The 21186-nt window shown below is 39.1% G+C and overlaps 1 protein-coding gene across 3 annotated transcripts in view; it reads right to left on the bottom strand.

Annotated features, from left to right (window-relative positions):
- TBC1D4 (TBC1 domain family member 4) overlaps positions 1-21186 on the bottom strand; it is a 182270-nt gene that overhangs the window by 58905 nt on the left and 102179 nt on the right. For all 3 annotated transcript variants that reach the window (XM_026493413.4, XM_044381872.3, XM_026493410.4), the window contains exons 2-5: positions 14089-14676; positions 12608-12697; positions 8384-8488; positions 2770-2902 (exon numbers count right to left, since the gene is read on the bottom strand). In XM_026493413.4, coding sequence (XP_026349198.1) covers positions 2770-2902; positions 8384-8488; positions 12608-12697; positions 14089-14676 — 916 coding nt within the window. The remainder of the gene's footprint in view (positions 1-2769; positions 2903-8383; positions 8489-12607; positions 12698-14088; positions 14677-21186) is intronic.

The raw sequence follows: 21186 nt of genomic DNA, 5'->3' as shown, positions 1-21186 counted from the left end.
TTTATTTGCTTTATATATTATTACCCAAGTAAGATAAATCCTACATTTTTAAAATATTTGAACATTATAGACAGAGATAAATTTGCCTTTGATAGATAGTAGAATCAGTGAGCAAAGGCATAAGAGACAAGAGATTTGTGTAGACTCAAAGTATCTAAAATATTTGTTGGCTCCAGGGGGAAGAGTAGTAATTTTATAGCAGAAAATTGCTGAGAGCACCTTGACCAGGTGATAAGGCCAACATGACCAGTGATAAACTCAACGTCATGAGCCCAGTGACAGGATGCACTCAACGTCATGAGCCCCATGACAGGATGCAACGTCATGAGCCCCGAGACAGGATGGCAGCTGTGCCATTTCTATCATGCTCTTCTTGGAAGCACTGCCCTCAGTCCAAACGTAACAAGACGTCAGACGGGCTGCACTGAGGGACGTCCAGCAAAGTAACAGAGTAATGCCCATTGGGGATGTCAAGGTCATGGAAGACAAAGAAAGACTGAGGAGGAGCTGCAGACAGCAGGAGACCAGGGTAAGGCAACAACCACACAAAGCTAGAATCCCGACGGGGATCCTGGAACAAAAAAGGACATCAATAAAACAACTGGTGAAGATCAAATGAAATGTTTAGCTGGGATAATAATATTGTACCAGTATTAATTTCCTATTCCGAACATTGCACTGGACTATATAAGATGTTAACAACTGGGGAGAATGGGGAACAAACATTTGGAAACTCTGCGACTTTCCTGTAAATCTAAAAGTAGACCATATTAAAAGTCCTTTAAAAAAAGAAACACAGGGTATTATATTATGTATTTTTCCAGACAGAACAAAGCGTATGTGTTACCAACAAATGACCATTTCACTCAATTATATAATTTTAAGATGTATCCAAGTCAATATACAGCTGGAATTCATTCCTATTAATTGTTCCATTGTATGAACATACTTCAGTTATGCTATTGATACATATTTGGGTTGTTTCAAATTTTCCCTTATTTAAAAACAATACAACCTTGAAAATGTCACTTTCTAAACCTATATAAGAGCTTCTCTTATCAAGACGGGGAACTAGTGGGTAATTTTAGGTTAATGAATTTCTATCCATCGTCACCCAAAATGGCTATCCCAATTTACATTACATTCAGCCTCACACAAATATATCAATATATCCACAATTTCACCAACAGTTAATCTGATGACTATTTTATTGTTTCCATTTTCATGTCTCTGACATCTAGGGAGGTTGAAAATCTTCTCATTTTTATTACTGGACCTTTTAATTTTCTTTTCATATGAGTGTTTTTTAATATGGATTGTGTCATTTCCTACTGGTAGTTTTATCTTTCTCTTTCAGACCGTTAAGAATTCTAATAAATTCTGATTACCAATCTGCTATCTCCTCATTTAACTTCCAAGGAAATACTTGTTATGTAAAGAATGTAAATTTTTATGAGGTCAAATCTGTCCACAACTTCTTTTAACAGTTTTTGCATTTTTGTATCTTCATAAAGGTTTCCTTGTTTAAGGATACCAGAATATTCTTATTTTCTTTTAATGATTTTAATATTTTATTTACAGTGAGGGGTTTGATCCACCTAGAGTGTATTTTGAGTAGGATAAGTGGGAGGAATCTTTCTCTCTTTGGATACCAAATTGATCTAACACTATTTCCTAAGCAATTCAGCCTCTCTTCCACAGATTTATGATGCTCTCTTTACTGTACACCAAAGAATCTTCCATTTTCGCAAGTGTACAAATGCAAAAATTATGTGCATTGTAAAAATTATAAATTTTAAAATCTGAACATTACATTTAAATAGTCCTGGGTCACACAGCTGAATGGATAGTCGATAAACACTGCTGTTCATCATCAATTCCGCCCTGTGCCTACGATTCTGCTGTTTACTGAACAGAATTCACAATTTGCATTTACAATGACGAGACCATTCTCTGCCGTGTTCTGGCACTTGCACTCTCCCCATCTCTCATAACCCCCATCATCCTGACTTGCATTAACGGGCTCATATGCCTGTCTTCCACTCTGGAAGCTTCTGAAGGCACAGCCTGCATCTCAGTCATTTCTGTATTGCCTATTGCCACAATGCCTGGCACACAGCAGATGCTTAACACATGTTTACCAAATTGCGTTTCTTCTGTGAAGTCGTTTCCAACCTCTTTTGTTAATGAGAGATAACAAGGAGAGAGGGGATGTGAGTCAAGAGTCACCTCTTCCTCATTTCTGCTCCTCAGAACACTTTTTTTAAAAACCTGCTTTACGATATCACACCCACTATCTCTGTCATTTTCAAATGTCCCTCAAAAGCCACACAAGGTCCATTCCAGTTCTACATTGTTAGGGAAAAGGAACACATCAAGTGAGAGAGAATAAAAACAGACTTAAATAAAAATAGTTGACATTCTGGGATGTTTTTGCCTCTCTTCACCCATTCGACAAATATTTGGTCAGTTCCGACTAAGTCCATAGCAATCTTAAGAACTGTGGGAAATACAACTCCTTTTTTTGAGTCTGCCTTCAGAAAAAAAAAAGAAAGAAAGAAAGAAAAATGAAAAAGAGAAAGAAAGAGGAGGGGAAAAGGCAAGCACCTCCGAGAGACTGAGTACACAAATTTGACCGGACGTGAGAAATGATTCTCTGGGCCCTGGTTTCACCTGGAAACAAAGACCCATCCGCCCACAGTAACGACTTTCTCACTTCTCAGATGCCAAAGCAAACTTTTCTTTCGCTCCCGCCAAGTTCTACTGTACCTTCAATCCTTTCACAGAGCTTATGCAAAGAGTGCATAGGGCAGGCCTCGCACAGCTTAATCTGGGTCTTGGCACTCTGCAGGGCGGCCGCGGTGCTGAAGGCCTGTTTCAGAGTCAGCATTACCTCATCGACCTACAAGAAGAAACATAACTCAGGTCTCTAAAACATGTGCCTTCACAGTAACACATTAAAAGCCCAACAGCAATATGGGACTTTGTTGATGCTAACTAAATAATAAATAATGGAATTGGACAACTACAAAGCTAGTAGAGAGAAAATACCAAGTATAAAGTTAGACCTTCAATTATACTATCACTGAAAGCTGGATAGAGTAAGACCATTTTCATGTGTATAACACTGATTACTTGGAGGCTCTTTTTAGATCCCACTGAGTCGGACAGCATCACTGACAGTTTAACCGACAGTCAATCAGATCTTTGTGTCATTAAGTAGTGTATCAGATTTCTTTAGAAGTTCTTTCTGCAATATATAGGGAGCAACGAAATAGGCTTAATGTTCACTTTTGGTAATAGGTATCCTATTCACTTTATCCTTCTGGATCGCTTTTAGTGTAAAAACAAAACACAGGTTTAAGCAAACTTCTGGCAGAGGGGGAATGAGTTCAATTTAATGAATGTGAGGGAAGTCTGTGAAGGTTGCTGGTCTTACCTCTATGTCTGCTAATTTGTTATCATTTCACTTCTGATATGCGATACTAAGAAGTTCTGACACCGTACTGTGCAACAGCTGGGTCTCACCACTAGCTCAGCCAGTTTGAAAACTACCAGCTGATTTCTCCCGAGCCCTCCCAATGACTCAATCAAGAAGTGTGAATCTAGCATTCTAGTTTCCTGCTTGCTTCTGTGGGGTCAACTATCAGCTCCCCCTCATGCACTGCTAACCCGACTTCAGGCCATGTCTCTGCGACACAATCATCAATGTAACTTGTGGTTTTCCCATGCTGTAGAACTGAGATCAAAGTCTCAAACTTCCATGGGCAGCTGTGGAGTACCAAGGGCCTCCCCCAAGCTAGCTTTGAAATTGAAAACCACTTTTTTAAAGTCTCTCTTTCCCCTCCCCCTTCAGCCAGGTTTAAGAATAAGCTATTATTTAAAGGATTTAATCGACTTCTGCATGTGAGTATATGAAGAACCTGAAATGAAAAAGAAACTTAATTCTTCTAATATCACTACTAAAAGGAGAGATCAAACACTAAGCAGCCAGTCATTATTCAGTTATGTTTTACTATGTTACCAAGTTTTTAAAAGGCTTATGAATAAGTTCACATTGTTCCATAAATAAAAATGGGTTATTCATAAAGGCTGTTCTTTTATACTATAATTAAAAAATAAAGATTTCTTGTTCTTGAAAATAAAAGCACTATATGCTTAATGCCTTTGCAGTTTTATTTCATTTGCCTTGTTAGGTATGTATTCAAAACCAATTTCAATTGCTTATGTGCATGTTTGTTTCTATTTTCTTGTTTCTCATTTGTTAAAGGCACTGAAAGGATGAATTATCCGGTTGGCTGTCAAATGGATTTATTATTTGTTATTTAGTAATACTAACTTGTAAAAGACTTCCAATGAAAATACTGAACTTTCATGTTTTCTTCTCTATTTCTAGATGAAACAAGAGGCCATTTCAATGGTGTCTAATATGTGGCTACCAATTTCTTCCAGCCACGAATATTACTAAAATATTTGATTTCTAGAATTTTAAATGTTTTTAAATGTTTTGCTTTTTTAGATTCATCACTTTTTTAAGATGGCCTATAAATTCTATCATGGGATCAGAGCAACTAAAAGTTCAAATTAGTGCAGTGCTTTATTCTAGATACAACAACAACAAATCATAGGTCATGTTGAAAGACTAAAAGTAAAGGAATGCACAAAGATAAATCAATCCTATGCAAACAGAAGGAGAGTATTCTTAGCATTACTAACAGCCAAAATTAAATTTCCAGTGAAAAGTATGAGATGGGACAAAGAAAGCCAATTTCTGATATTAAGGTAAAAATCCATAATGAAGATAATGCTCATAAACATTTATGCACCAAATTTAGGTATTCTATGGCATTTAAGAATAAGCCTAAGAATCACAGGATTACCTAGTTTAATTCTCTGGAAAAATATCAACTATTAAACCCTATACAAATCCTGCATCTTGGGAGCCTAAGTCATCTTCTTTGTTCTTTTTTCATACTTGTCCTGGACACTGTAGTCTGCATCTGTGGGGTTTTACTTTTTCTTTGTCTATTTGGAGCAACTTCCATTTTTTTCCCCATACGTTTTAAATCAATTTTGGAGAATGCAAAAAAATTTCCACAAATCTCAAGTGTTGGTTAAACCAGATGAAGCCAACTGCCTACAGATATTTTACAAAGGAAGGAAGGAAGGAAGGCATACTGAGCATTTAAATTTGGAGTGTAACTCTCCAGGACCCATGAAAACACTATACTGTTAATCAATTCACAGCAATTGTTACAAAGATGGAAAAGAAAATGCTAGTGAGTATTCTTTTTGCTCAGCGAAGATAAGTCAGCATGTGTGGTTTTGCAATACTTTGTCTTACACAACTGCCAAGCCACATCACTCATAACACTGCTTAGACCTGTAATATTTAATTAACTGTTTTGTTTTGTTCTATATGTCAGCGGCTTGAACCATACTCTTTTATACAGGAAATCTCATTTAATTTTTCTTCTAGCTTGCACTTCTGATGCCCCACTATTCAGTTAAGATGCTTACTGATAAAACTAGGATTAACAAGTTTTAAAAGATTCTAGCAAAGGCCTGCTCTTCTTAAATAACAGTGCCAAAATGGCGATTCTGCTACAGCTTCCATGTAAAAGGAAGACATTCTCAGCCACGCTGGGCTGTTGCCTTAGTCACAGAGCTTCTCAAGGTGGAAAATACCGCACAGTCCCACACCTTCTACTCTGACTTCCTGTTTCAAAATCTCATTCTACATGTATAAGGGAGGAAAAAAACAAAGCAAATCAAAAGACCCTGAAAATTACAAACAAAATAAAACCTACAAATGAGATTGAGAATAAGAAGGCTTTATGTACCCTTCCTCTCAATGCAGGCTCTACAGTAATGAGATTAATCGGCACCTAGACAATGATTGCCTGAAGTAGGGGTAACACACTCACTCATTCGAAACACACTTAACAAGCACCTGTTACTCTAGAAACACTGGAGGGTACGACAAGAATAAGAATGGTCCTGAACTTGTGGGAGTCACAGTCTAGTGAACTAGAAAGTTATGTAAACAAATAAGAGTGGGGATTAATAGGAACTGTTAAGAGACCTGTGAACCATATGTAACAAGAGCACTGACAACAAAGCAACTAAAAAGTCGATTCCTAGAAAAAAAAAAAAGCCATCCAAAAAGACTTCACTAGGATGTGTACAAATGCAAGTAGAAAAGAAGAAGGGGATTCAAGTCACAGTAAAGCATGGCCAGGCCTGCCTCACATCCCATGAAGCAGTAGAAAAGAGAATGTGAAAAATACATAATGAAAATACAGCATAATCTCGTTGTTTAGCAGCAGGGCAGACCTTGAAACCCACATGGCCACCTTCTCTGCCTGACAATCTCACTGTAGGAGCCCTGGCTCTGGCCTCCTCTGACACAGCAGACTCCTCGTTCTGTGCAACCAACAGTGATCTCAGAACTTCAGCCCCAGCCACTCACTTAAATCCTCAATCTCACGTGTCCCGCGCATGAACCATTTGTTGCTTCAGTAGCAAACCAAAGGAAAGCTGCACCACACCAATCATCACACCAGCCACTGCTGTCTGGCCCAGAGACCAGCTGAAGAGATGGGAGAGCCCGTGTGAGGACACAGCCATGAAAAGAAGAGGCATCCCAGTGTGGACCAGAGAAGGAGGAAGGTCTTTCTGCCATGCCACGCAATCTAGACTTTGTCTCTTAACAAGGAGGCATAAACTGGTCCCTGGAAATTTTGTGAGAAATAAAGCTATAGCACGATGTGGAAAGTGGACAGATGACAGATTAAGCTAGTGGCAGCGAGACTAGTTAGGCCATTAGTGTGATAGTCTAAGCAGGGAAGATGAATACCCAGAATAGAGGGAAAGGAGGAGAACTGGAGAAGAAACCTTTCTATCTTTGCATTAACAGGATTTGGTGAACAAGTGAATATAGTAGGTGAAGGAGAATGTGTTATGATTTCTAAAACGGGAAGCTGGGTAAATGGAGATGCCAAAATAAAACATGGAATATAGGACAGGTTTTGGAAAGGGATCCAGAATGTGGAAGAATCAGCCTTAGCTAGGAAGAGGGATGAAGGAGGCAGGGAGTGAGGGGTAAGCGGGAAGAGGGACAGTGGATTCTCCTGATGCTATTTTCTACCTACATCTTACTTGGTTGGCACTTTCCAGCGCTCGGTCACTGCTTCTCTTGGGCTTTCTCTCTCTCCCTGCCGGCACTCATCTTCTCTCATGCCTCCAGCTATCATTTAGATAATGGCAACTCTCAAATTTCTATCTCGAGTCCTGAACTGAAACTATTATATCATGGTCATCTGAATCTCAACATGTGGATTTTTCCTACGTATGGCTAATTATCTGGTGTAAGCCTGAAAGACAAATGGAACTCTCTTGAGTAAGAAGCTGTTAGTGATGGGAGCGCTATATTCCCCAGAGAAAACAGGCTGAGGCCCAGAGGGCCCCAGTCAGAAAGTGCCTTGGTACCAATTCAATCCCATTTCTTCATTATTCCTACGCTTCCGTATTCCTTCCACATGGGGAATATGGAAGGCCAGAGTTGAGCAGAAATGATGGCAACATGCACCAAAGAAATGAGAAGAATGCTGCCTGGCTTGTTGTCTATGTCTAAATGGTGTCTGTTTCCCCAGGAGAAATGCTTGCAGGAGGATTATATGTCTAAGGAAATATTTTTCTTCAAAGTATGGTGATAGAGCTAAGGGTTTGTGTTAAGATGGTTAGGAGAGATAATACAAGTGGAAGAAGTCAAAAACTTTAGGGAAAAATATGGAAATATGTTTAGTCACTCACATGTATTTCTACGTTTGCCTTAAATGTTTCTTCAACTCCAACGGCTGCCATAAAGGGGCAGGTGGAGGGAGTGAGGGGAGGGTGCTGGAAAGAATGGACTTTCAAATTCCAAAAAAATAACATGAAGGCTAAACTGAGACCATTAAAAAATAAAGTTTTTAAAAAATGAGAACAGTGACTAATGAAATAAAGAAAACAAAATCCTTCTCTGCTCTGCTGATGACAGCATCACCTCCTCTGAGATGTTATAATAATTCAGAGAGTAAGAGATCAGTGGTCTTCCTTCTCAACTTACATAAGCAATGGAAAAAAATAACAGCTCTTCTCCTATTATTAGTCTTTTCCTACCTTTTAAAAAAAGCCCTGATAACATGACTGGATTCCTTAAACTCAAGAAAGTATCTAGGCTTAAAAATTACCATGACAATTTGTTTTTGTTTTCCTACTGCTGCTTTAAAGAGCAGAAACCTGTTTCTAGATGCCCTTTTCTTTTTCCACTGGTAGCAGTTCTGTGAGGCTCGGGCTCCTGAGAGACCAGGAGCGCACAGGCAACAATCACACCACTTACCAGAGATTCGCTGGCGCACTGGAACACATAACAGATATACTGGCTCAGCCCGGGCTCTGCTGACTCCCGACAGATGAAGCCAAAATGATCAACATGTTTTATACCCTGCGAGGGGGAAAGAAGTACAGTGTTTACTGCAATATGTCCTTTTACTCAATGCTATGGAAATCGGCATCAGTCCTATGCTTTCACGCTTCCATGAATTTCTCTTTCTCGGCCTGCTATCATGATAGGGGACATAATGTCAAAGCAAACTTATGCCGTGATCTTCTGACACATAAAATAAAGGGAAACAGCAACTTAGATTGTTTTGTTTCAGACAAACACTCCTGCACACCGGGACTCTGGGCCATGGGAAGAAAAATACGATGGCATGATTCATTGTCTCTTGTAATAAAATTGCCACGTAGTGTTTGCAAGTAATAGAGTTTTCAATTTATTGGTCTTGGAACGAGCAGTCTAATGGTTTATCATAAACCCTGTTCTTGTCCATATGAAGCTAAGTAAGAATCAGAAAAACTGTAACTAATAATGCTCTAATTAAATGGCATGAATCCCCTAAAGCGTGCATTCAACATACTAGAGTATCTGTCCATATATAGATATTTAAGGAGCCACAACTGTTAGAAAACTAATACATTAAAGAAATTACTGCAGATGTCAATTATCCAAATGTACAAATCACTGTACTTTCTGATTGCAGGCTAAATAACCTCAGCTATACGTAATAAAAAATTCTGAATCATCTGTGAACTTCAGCCAGGCTGAATACATACACACCAATTAGTAGACAGCACCTTGTTATTTTAATAGCAAGCACAGTACTGAAAAAGCCAGGTAGACAAAAAATTTAAAGTAGTCCTGAAATCACTTAAATCCTGGTGACAAGAAAACAGGCTTTGGAGTCAGACAGATTTGTGCTTCATTCTTAGTTCAAACCCTCTACAAGGCATGAGACACTGTGCTGGGTTTCTAGTAATGATCTCTGAGGCTCCATTTCTCATTAGATAACAGTAATAGATATCATTAGATAACTGATCTCAGCAATTTTTGAGATTTACAACTGAGAATTATCTATTATAGTTACTAGCACATAACTTCGATAAATGGTAACCATTATTCTTGTAATATGCTCAGTCGATCCAATGGATGTGAATAAAGGAAATCAATTCAGACCAAAAGTAAAAAGTCAGTAAGGAGGGGTGAGGTTACTACCATTCACGAATTGAAAGTAAATTCCATCTGGTACAAGTCCTTAGTGATAACAAAATATCTTTTATTAGCTGAGTACTAAATGGGAAAAATTCATAGGACCTCATTAGTTCAGGGAGTTCTCAAGCAGTGGCAATGTTTCCGGGAAAGAAAACCATTCCCTTATTCCTCATGCTTGCCAGGGACACAGTCCTATAGATTTTGCATAAAGAAATGTTTGTAGGTATGCATGTGTTAAAAAAAAGCAGGCCTGTTGCTGAATGTGGCCACATGGTATCAGTTCAATTCTGTGGAAAGAAGTAATAAGAGTAGGGCAGGGGGGAGCAGAGATTAACTTGACAATTATTCTGATCAAAGGCCTTTCCACAAATGTTTAATTCTTTTTCTGAACCAGAAGGTTAGGATACAAAACTTGTTTATTTCAAGTTTTTATGTTAATTCTAGTTAGTTAACATATACGGTAAAATTGATTTCAGGTATAGAATTCAGTGATTCATCACTTACATACAACACTCAGTTCTCATCACAACAAGTGCTCTCCTTAATAGCCCTCACCAATTTAGCCCATCCCCCAACCCATTCACCCTCCAGCAACACTCAGTTTGTTCTCTATCATTAAGAATCTTTTATGGGGGATGCCTGGATGGCTCCATCAGTTAAGCATCTGCCTTCGGCTCGGGTCATGATCCCAGAGTCCTGGGATCAAGCCCCGTATTGGTCTCATGCTCAGTGGGGAGTCTGCTTCTCCTTCTCTCTCTGCCCCTCCCCCATCTGGTGTTTTCTCTCTCTCTCTCTCTCTCTCTCAAATAAATCAATAAAATCTTTAAAAAAAAAAAAAAAAAGAAAGAAAGAAAAGGGTCTCTTACGGTTTGCTTCCCTGTCTCTTTTTATCCCCCCTTCCCCGATGTTCATCTGTTTTGTTTCTTAAATTCCACATATGAGTAAAATCATATAGTTTTTGTCTTTTTCTGATTGACTTATTTCACTTAGCATAATATACTCTAGCTCTATCCACGTCATGGCAAATGGCAAGATTTCATTCTTCTTGATTGCTGAGTAATATTCCTGTGTGTGTGTGTGTGTGTGTGTGTGTGTGTGTGTGTGTGTGTGTGAGAATCACACCTTCTTCATCCATTCATTAGCTGATGGACATTTGCGTCCTTTCCACAGTTTGGCTATTGTTGATAATGCTGCTATAAACATTGGGGTACATGTGCCCCTTCAAATTAGTATTTTTGTATCCTTTCGGTAAGTTGCTGGGTCATTGGGTAGCTCTATTTTTAACTCTCTGGGGAACTTTCACACCGTTTTCCAGAGTGGCTGCACCAGTTTGCATTCCCACCAACAGTGCAAAAGGGTTCCCCTTCCTCCACATACTCGCTTTAAAAAAAAAAAGAGGGAAAAAACCAAAATCATGTTTGAATTGCCAGTTTCATATATTTGGTTTGGGTGGTTCTTTTTTTCTTTTTTTTTTTACCCCTCTCTATTTTTTTTTCCTTTGGATGTTCAATGAGCATTGCTGGTTCCTTACTGGGAGGTTTGAGAAATGTGTGGGTGAGAGGTACCACTTCTTTGGATGACTCTCTGTGTTCCGGGGGCAGGAACTACGCTGGTTTGCATATCACTTTCTCCTCTGTACTTGGCACAAGGTTCCACACACAGAAATGTTCATTCAACATTTACTGAACACCTAAGTATTAAGCTCTATCTTAACATTCTTATTCTGATGCCCTACAGAATGAGCCACCACAAAATAGCAGAATGAGACACCTCACAAAGTTTATGATCTTGCGGGGAATCTCCCCAGTAAACAGGTAATTACAAGAACACTTAACAACTACTTTTTCGGTTCAAGTGAATACAATCTTTCTACCCAGTTTTTGGTCCTTTAAATAGGAATTTTAAAAAGTGCCATTTATCATTCCTATAATCAGATGCTGCCTCTCTCTCAGTTATTAGAGTAGAACGTTTTAATCTTCGTGACATAATTTTATGTCACCATTAATAGAACAAATATTAAAATATTAGAAGTGAAAAGGCATTAGCTGAGGCTAAGGGGAATAATTAACAAGAGGTACAAAAGCTCATCATTTTTGAAAGGGCAGAGTGTCTGAATACTATACCTAGGGCCACACTAACTCTGGAATTTAAAAATAAATAGGTAGTCTTGATTTTTCAACATTAAAATACAGAAGAGGACCTTAGCCAGATCTGGGTCCCTAAAGGTGACTCTAAGCCACCCTGCTAGGAAAGAAGTTAATCCCTCTCTATTCCAGAGACTTCCACAGAGGGATCCTTGCACTCTTAACCTTCCCATATTGAGATTTAGATACTCGCTCTAGTCCAACATCTTTAAAAATTCTTTCTATGTTTACAATACATTTAGGTGGCTCTCCCTGTGGGATTGATATTCTAAATTATTCCTGTGGTCCTTAGGACACTGGTTTATGCCTACTATGACCTGGTTGTACACGTCTAGCTGTATCAGTAACTTCAAAGTGTTCAAATATACAGTTTGTCAATTAAAAATAAACAAATGAGCAAAAATATACCAACACTTTCTTTTCAAACTTTAGCATTTACATTAAAAGAAGTGGAAAGTACTAGTTCTCCTTTTACTACCTACTACGGCATAAAGAGCAAACTCGACTCAGTCATACCCACAAGTCCCACTGCCCAAGACTGAGGAACACTAACTGTGAAGATATTTTCAAAAGAACTCACCACCACAAAAATTCCACCAGAGGACAGAATTTGACGAAGTGACGTTATGAGGAGAAAGGGTGATAAAAATGAGGACCAACTATTATGATACTGAGGGACTTAGACAGGATTTTGTTACTAGTAGAGACATAAACACAGAAGCACTTCATTTAAGACAAATCCACCCAAAAAATTAAAATGAAAAAAAATCGTAAAATTTAAAGGAGTTTACTTCTAGTTGTTTTGTGGTTAAGTTAAAAATAAGATTAAGTTGGTTTCGTCAAACCTATGACGTACTTTAATACGTACCTGAGAACAAGAAGAGATATCTTTAAAATTCTTTTCAAGCACAACTGATTTAGTGTCTGGACTGATAAGGTTAATCTCAAATCGCCCAACCTTAAAAATAAAAACATTCCAGTTAATTTCAACTCGCAAGGACCTAACATCTTACTTTACAATTAATATCCAACTAGTAATATAGATTCAATTGCTATACATATCTTCAACATCCAATGTGCTTCAAAATCCAATCCAACCAGTATTTCAACTCCAAATATCAGCTGCCTAAACACATTTCCTCCTTTTGTCTAAAACTCATGAAAATTAAGTTGGTCTTAGTTTACAAGAAACCATTCTGTTCTTTAAAAATGATCGTCCTTTTAAAAACTTGCAATCTTTCTTCACTTCATGATTTCTAAAAACATCAATCATGTAACCATAATTTATAATCATAATTCCTCCCAAAATGGTCAACAAAACGATAACATTTGCAGTAGAGCAGATTAAACTTTTTGAAAATCCACAACCAGGGAAATTAACACCAATTACCGTGGCTAGCTGAGAAAATGAATACATCTGAGAGCTCCCAAAAGAGAGGAAGCTCAGTCAACGTATCACCCAAGAAAAGACTTTGGATTCTTTCATTACATGCCTAGAGTTATCAAAAACAAAACAGGACAAAACAAAAGAACCCACAGGCTTCTGATAAGCAAGTATTACACACTGGGTCTGTTTATCAAGGTACACAGTGGAATTTCCTACCCAAGGGTTCACTACCACAGGATAAAAGGACAGTCGCTCTTTTTTTTTTTTTTTTTTTTTTCAAGAAAACTCAGATCTTACAAGCTGAGGACTTAAAGAACCTCTCCAGGGCATTGTTTTGACTTAAGTTCTTTTAGGTGGAACTTGACATTTACTGTATCCCATATAAATTCAAAGACTACTTTTTAATGAAGATGTATCTTTCACACCTATAACATAGCTTGCACCACATTATTTTAGCAATGGATCCAATAAGTTGTCCCGTCCATGGTGTTTCTTTAACTTTCTTTTTTTGTGTCACATCATCTGAAAATAGACCTAGGAGTCTCTAGACTTTTCCTTCTCCAAAGAAAACTTTTCTCTTTCTCCTCCATGCCTATTACACTTTCCCAGATTATTCACATCTTTAAATCCTCTGTAAGACACAACATCTATTTAAGAATCACCCTAAGGCAAATGCTGGTGATATGAAGGGTAACGTGTTTAATCGCTTCTTTCTCCATCTCTCCTCACCCTGTTCCCTCACTTCCTAAAATCCACATTCCATGTCTGCCTCTGAGCCCTTCTCTACTTCTCTGTTTTCTTTGCTCTTCTCTCCACATGCCTTCCCTGCTTGCCAGCCGAAGGAATAAAAGCGGGACCAGCGCAGAGCGCCAAACGGGGAGGGGCCTGCGCTGGCTGCAGCTGGCTAGCGAGCCCTGCGTGCTTCACCCTCCTCCCCCCGGCAGCACCCCGCCTGGCCGCACCTGGAACAGCATCGTCCGGTTCTTCTCTGAGTCCGAAGGCTGTACGTGACTCGGCGCGCTGGCGTGCCTCCTTCGCGGCAGTGGTTTTTGGCTGTTCTCGTGAACTTTCCTTTGCATGACTCCGGTGACGCTGCTGCACCGAGACCGGAACTCCTGCTGTTCATCAAAGCCAGAATCTTCCAAAATCCGCTCCGGGAAGCCAGCTCGAGAGCTGGGCAGCCCCGGCTGGCTGGCCGCGGGCGGTAAGGCAGGCTGGGCGTCGGGGACGCCATCCCCTTCCTCGGACAGGATGTCGGTGGCTGGGCCGGGCGCCGCGGCCTCGAACACCACCGGGTCGTCGCCCGCGTCCGCGCCGCGCTGCTCGCCCTGGATCTTCAGGCGCTGCTGCTCGTGCAAGCTGAACTTCTCGATGCAGTCGTCGATGAGGCTCGACGGGGCCTTCTTATGGGTCACCGTCACCTTCCCGCAGTACAGGACTTCGAACTTCTGAGAGTTGTAAAAGGCATCCTCGTTGTCTTTGCTGGCTTTGGCATCCTCTTTCATGGCAGCCTTAGACAACTGCCTTATGCTGCTGATCACATCAGGAACCTGCGAAAGAAGTGAAAATCCGCATTTCAATTGAATACTTAGAGATAACTCAGGTTTACTTAGACATGTTCTTATCACACGGAATACATTCTCATCCTAAATGATAACGTATAGAAGGACCCTGTACAGGATAAAGCATAAACTTAAATTACACTGTCGGACATAAATGATTTAAAGGGAAGATAGAACTTTGATATCATTATTATACTCTCCCATTTTAAGTGCATTAGTCTCCCCAAAACAAAACTGGAAGACTAAATAGGCCACTGCCAACCTTTAATAAATCATAATATATCCTTTCAGTACTTTGAAAAGTTATTATATGGGGTCAGAGGTCTTAAAAAAATTAAGATTAAAAAAAGTATACACTAACGCATATCAACCAGGACTGAAAAAATAAATAAATGCAAACAATAAATAAAAGTTATTGTAAGTGTCAGCTGAAAGGAACCAAAGTTTCAACAATGAGCATAAAATAAATTTTCTGGATAAAGAGATTAAGATCCAGACACTCCACATCTGCATTAGCCTTCAGAAAAAATGCAAATTAAAACCATAATAAGATACCATTACACACCTATTAGAATGGCTAACACCAAAAAGACAAAGTCCCGCTGGAGTGTGGAGCAACCGGAACTCTCTACATTGTATGCAGAGATGTGAAATGGCAAAACCACTTTAGAAAATCTTTTGGGAGTTTCTCAGGGGGTAAGCACAGACCTATCTCATGACCCAGTAATTCCACCCCTAGAAATTTGCTAACAGCCCTGAAAACACATGTCCACACAAAACCTGGTCCACAAATATTCACAGAAGCCTTAGTCACAATACCCAAAACAACCAACCCAAATGTTCATCAACAAATGAACACTCACTAACCATCAGGGAAATGCAATCAAAACCACAATGAGATGTATCATCTTACCAATTGGTTATCATCAAAAAGACCAGAGGTAAGTACTGGCAAAGATGTGGAGAAAAGGGAATCCCCACATTGTGTCAGCGGGAATGTAAACTCTTGCAGTTAGTATGGGAAACAGGATGGAGTTTCTTCAAGATATTAAAAATAGAACTATCATATGATCCAGCAATTCCACTCCCAGGTATATATCCAAAAGAAAGAAAATTACTATCTGAAAAAATATATCTGTACCCCCCCATTCACTGCAACATTGTAACAATAGCCAAGAAATGGAAACAACCTCAGTGTCCCTCCACAATGAATAGATTAAAAAAAAAAAAAAAAGTAATACACAGATATAAATATGTGTGCAGTGGAATATTATTTAGCCATAAAAAAGGAAACCTGCCATTTGCAACAACATGACTGGACCTCAAGAGCATCATGCTAACTGAAATAAGTCAGACAGAGAAAGACAAATACTGCATGATCTCAATTACACATGGAATTTTTAAAAACTGAACTCATAGAGAAAACAGACTGGTGGTTGCCAGGGGCAAAGGAGGTGAAGAGAGTGTCGGGAATGATCCAAAGTTACAAGTTCTGGGGATGAGTTCTGGGGATGTCATATACAGCATGATGACTATAAAACTACATTATATATTTGGGTGAAAGTTGCGAAGCAAGTAGATCTTAAAAGCTCTCAACACAAGAAGAAAACCTGTAACTATGTGAGGTGAGTGATGTTAAACTGATTTTGTCAATCGTTTCCCAATATATACATGTATCAAATCATGTTATTGTACACCGTGACCTAATACAACCTTGTATGTCAATTATATCTCAATAAAACTGAAGGGGGGAAAAAGCAAAGAGATAAAATGTGGTACATTCATACAACAGAATACAAATCATCATCTCTCATTTGGTTTACTGCACTAATCTTTTAACTGGTGTCCCTTGCCCCCTTCAAACTACTCTCAAAAGCCAGAAGGAGCCTTTTTAAACTGAAGTAGAATCCTTCTTAAACAAATGGCATGTTACTCACCTGTAAATCCTCCAAGGTGCCCATTTCATTAAGAATAAAAGACAAGATCCTTACAATGCCCTACGGGCCCACGCCATCTGCATATGACATGTGTATATTAAATATGCACTGTGGCTACATGTCCTCCATACAACCTCTGGTCAACCAAGATTTTCATCTTTCATCCTAACCCCACTTCCTATGACCTTACTCCTAAACTTTTCTCACTCTGTTGCTGCTACACTGGCCTCCTAACTATTCTTGGAACGTGCCCTCTACACTCCTCCCTCAAGGGCTTTGCGCTCCAGGCTCCTCTCCCAGTTCACTGCATGGCTCACTCCCTCATCTCACTCAATCCATGCTCCAAGGCCATCTCGTGAGGCAGCACGCGCCCCCCCCCCCACCTCAACACACACACACACCCTGGATTTTTTCCCCTACTTCATAACTGTCTATAGCACTTACCTCTTTTAGCCTCCTGTATAATTTATTTGCCAGAATGTAGGCCCTAGGAGGGCAGTGATTTGTCTTTTGTGGGTTGTTTTTGTTTTTGTTTTGTTGGTTTTTTTTTTTTTTTCTTTTTTCTCTTGTATCCCAGAACCTAGAATGATTCCTGGTACAAAGTACATGCTTATGCTGGCCAAAGGGAAAAAAAAAATTGGGGAGGGGGGGTGTGGGTAATTTTTATCCTTGGAAAAGATTATTTTATCTTCAGGGTTGTTTTACATTTAGACATATATGGTATATCTTCAAATCTTCTAGCAGCAATTCTGAAATGGGAACTTCTCTTTCTCATAATTATTTGGGATATACTGCCAGACCACTCACAGTTCAAAATCATAAGAATTTCAGCTTGCTGGTCAAGTACTTCCTATGAAAGAATAAAGTCCAAATGCCATAGTTTTAATGACTACCCTGAACACCTGACCTGTCTCGGGAAAGAAGTCAGGTGTTTTTACTAACACATGACCAGCAACCTTAGCCCTCTGTCATTTCCTTTTTGCCTTAGTATCTGACAAGGGCCAAAGCTAAGGAGAGTGAGCTACATATGCAACCCTGCAAAAAGCAAAATGATTCTGGGGCACCTGGGCGGCTCAGTTGGTTAAGTGTCTGCCTTCGGCTTGGGTTCTGATCCCAGAGTCCTGAGATTGAGCCCCATGTCTGGCTCTCTGCTCAGCGAGGAGCCTCTGCCCGCCCCTTCCCCTGCTTGTTCTCTCTCTCTCCATCAAATAAATAAATAAAATCTTTAAAAAAAAAAAAAAAACAGGCAGAATGATTCTAGTGGCTGTTAGGCAAAACCCTAAGATAGCTGGATGCCTTCTTCCTCACTAACCATATTTCATAAAATACTTTTCCATCTAATTTTGCAACCCAAGTGTTCCTGAATTTCTGAAGTGCCTTTGTAAAGAAATATCTGTAAGATTGTTTTTTTGAACCTGCAGAATTTTGATCTTGTTACAAATATGTAAACTATTATTAGAGTTATATTCTACCTTTGAGACTACAATTAAAGTTGATTCAACCTTAGGTGTATCAATTCCTCTCTTGGTACCCTTTCCCTACCATTATATTGAGGGCTTTTATATGGGAGGACTTGATTAGGGGCTGAATTTCTATAGTCTTACTGACACTTCCCTGTGACCACAGGCAAAGGCTTAGTACCTGAATGTAATTCAGTTAATGATCCAGTTTACATAAGCAAAGCTTATCATCTTGACTAAAGTGAGTTGGTCATTTCATCTTCCAATAATCTGAGTAGTTAACTGCACCATAATACCCTCCCTCAGGTAATGACTATCAACAGCTTTTAATGACCTGGGCTGCAGAGAGGTTCCACCTGCAGAACTGACCTGACACCATCCAGCTGTTTCTGCTTATCATTACGTGGAAAGTACACATAAAACATTACACAGCCCCTGCCAACACAGTCAGAGCCCACACCAGGGGAGAGACAGGGATAAAGTAAGGTCAGTAAAATATCCATAGTGGGGAAATGAGTTATTAGAGAAACATGAAACTCTACGAGGCATTTAATTTGAGGGAGCAATCAGAAGCAGCACAAGAAAAATAAAACTCAGTCCAGTACTTGCACATACCTGTGATATTTTGGAAAAATGGCACTCTCCCCTAGGACAGTATTAACTGACATATTTATATGTACGTTTCTATGTTTTTGAATGAATCTGACTCTTCATATGTATTGTATCTTTCAACATCTCTTTTTCCCCCTCCACCATTATACTGTAAACTCTTCAGTGGGGGACTGAGTGGTGGTGATTTTATTCTTCCCAGAATTCTTCCATGTGACTGCTGGGAAAGTATTCTGTGCTCAGAAGAAACTGAGTGACTACTGTCAGGAAACAGAGTATAAATAGTAGTGAACAACTACCTAGAATCCTAATAAAAGTTCTCTAGGATTGATACAGGTTTAGTAAGTTCCTGTTGCTAACTCGAGATCTGGTACCCCCAAAAATGGAAAGCTGTAACTTTTCACTCTGCTCAGTGCTCACCCAGCCAGGAAGTGAATGTGTGTGTCATAGTGTCTCCAGATGCCATGGGGCATTCAAACTATACACTCTAGGTGCATAATCTAGTTATTCATACTCGAGCCATGAATAACGCCATTGCTCAGGATATCTGACTATGTCACATGGAACCTGATGAGGATTTAATGCCAACTAAAGGCAAGGGTTTTTTGCTTTGTTTTTGAAGATTTTATTATTTATTTATTTATCAGAGAGAGAGAGCACGAGCAGGGGGAGCAGCAGTTAGAGGGAGAAGCAGGTTCCCTGCCAAGCAAGGAGCCTGATGTGGAACTCGATCCCAGGGCACTGGCATCATGACCTGAGCCGAAAGCAGGTGCTTAACTGAGCCACCCAGACGTCCCTAAAGGCAAGGTTTTTATTCTGTAGCAGCACCTAATCTTTAACACAAAACAATCATGAAAAAGACTCTACCAAATAGGGACTGAGAGGTTTGTATTCTGTCCCCAGCTCTGCCAGGAATTCGTGCTCTTCTGCATCCTAGAGTTTCCTCACCAGTGAAAGGGGGTGGGAGGGGGGCTAGATAGATGGTCAGTAAGACCTCATCCAGATCCAAATTTCTGTGAGATTATTTTTGCACCAGGGTCAATACAGGAGCAATGACATGGAAAATTCACTCTACTATTAAACCAGAAATAGCTTAAGCCATTGAAATTATTCATTTTCATTAAGACACAATAGTCAAGTCAACAAACAATAAATGAACAGGGCTTTTTTTCAAATGCCTCATAATATTAAGAAAAAGCACAGTGCCACCTTAAGCCAGTATGTTGTTGTTACATCTTCAGTGACCTCATAAAAGAATTTAATTTCAAATATCAAAAATCAGACCATAGCAATTCCTCACTCTAGAAGGGGGAAAAAAATTGCCACTAATTCCCTGGAAGTCATGCTGTGGTTTCTCATTATCATAATTAGTTATCACACTCCAAGAAATCCGGGGGTATTATAAAAATTACACTCCACCTGACTTCAAAAGAAAACAAATTCTACAAGAACCACAACTGATGTTTAAAGGTCTAGGCAAACACTGGAGAAAAATCTGGATAGTAAAAAGCACTAGGGAAAGATACCTTTGGTCAGGAAGTCAGTTGAAAGTCGTCCTCCGAGAGCACTAAATATGCCAAACTGAAGCGGTCCTCAGTAATTAGCCTTTTGTCACACTTAAGAAGTTCTCTTTCTTTTTAAATAAGCCAGCAGTAATTTCGCTGTATTTGTTAAAGTCCACGTTATCGCTATGCAGCCAATTATAAAAGTTCCCAGGAATAACCGTTATTGCTTCAAAAGTTAAGTATTTCCTGACTCTGCAATCAGGAAACACACTGATTGTTCAAGACTAGAGAGCAGAAGTTTTAGCTTTCTTTAAAAAGAAACATTTTAAGTTTGATAACCATTGTCTTTTTTCTGCCGTTTAAACAATCACAAGTGTCTAAGGTTTATTAATTATGAAGACAAGAAAAGATTACAGTATGATATTTTTTTCCACAAAAAAACTGGTGAGCAGATGAACCTCAGTAAACATTTAAAAATGGATAAAAATATGAATATAAAATAAGCTTAAGAAATAAAGCAAAAAAAATAAATAACTGGGTAAATTCTTTTACAATCGACATGAGCTTAACTCCTTGATTCATTATTAATCATTTTATAATCATTTTCTAACAGTTATAATAGGCACAGAAAAATGTAGATAAGTACAGAAAAATGTAGATAAGTACAAAAAAGAGGGGGAAAGTATTTTTTAAAAGTTGAGAAAAAACACTAGGAAACATTTCAAGTAAACTGAAAAAGCTCCCTAATGAAAAGGATTAACAATTTAAACTACTCTCAGTCCAAGAGAGACAGTATAGAAAAGAAACAGATTTGCTTTGAAAAAAATACATGCCTTTAGGAGGAGGACAGATTTCCCTTCTAAATATGTTTTACTGAAAGTATTAAGGGGAGCCTGGCTGGCTCAGTGGGAACAGCATGCAACTCTTAATCTCAGGGTCTTGAGTTCAAGCCCGACATTGGATGTAGAGATTACTTAAATAAATAAA

This window comes from Ursus arctos, unplaced genomic scaffold (genome assembly GCF_023065955.2).
Source record: "Ursus arctos isolate Adak ecotype North America unplaced genomic scaffold, UrsArc2.0 scaffold_10, whole genome shotgun sequence".
NCBI classification, from domain to species: Eukaryota; Metazoa; Chordata; class Mammalia; order Carnivora; family Ursidae; genus Ursus; species Ursus arctos.
This window is presented reverse-complemented; position numbering and strand designations above follow the sequence as displayed.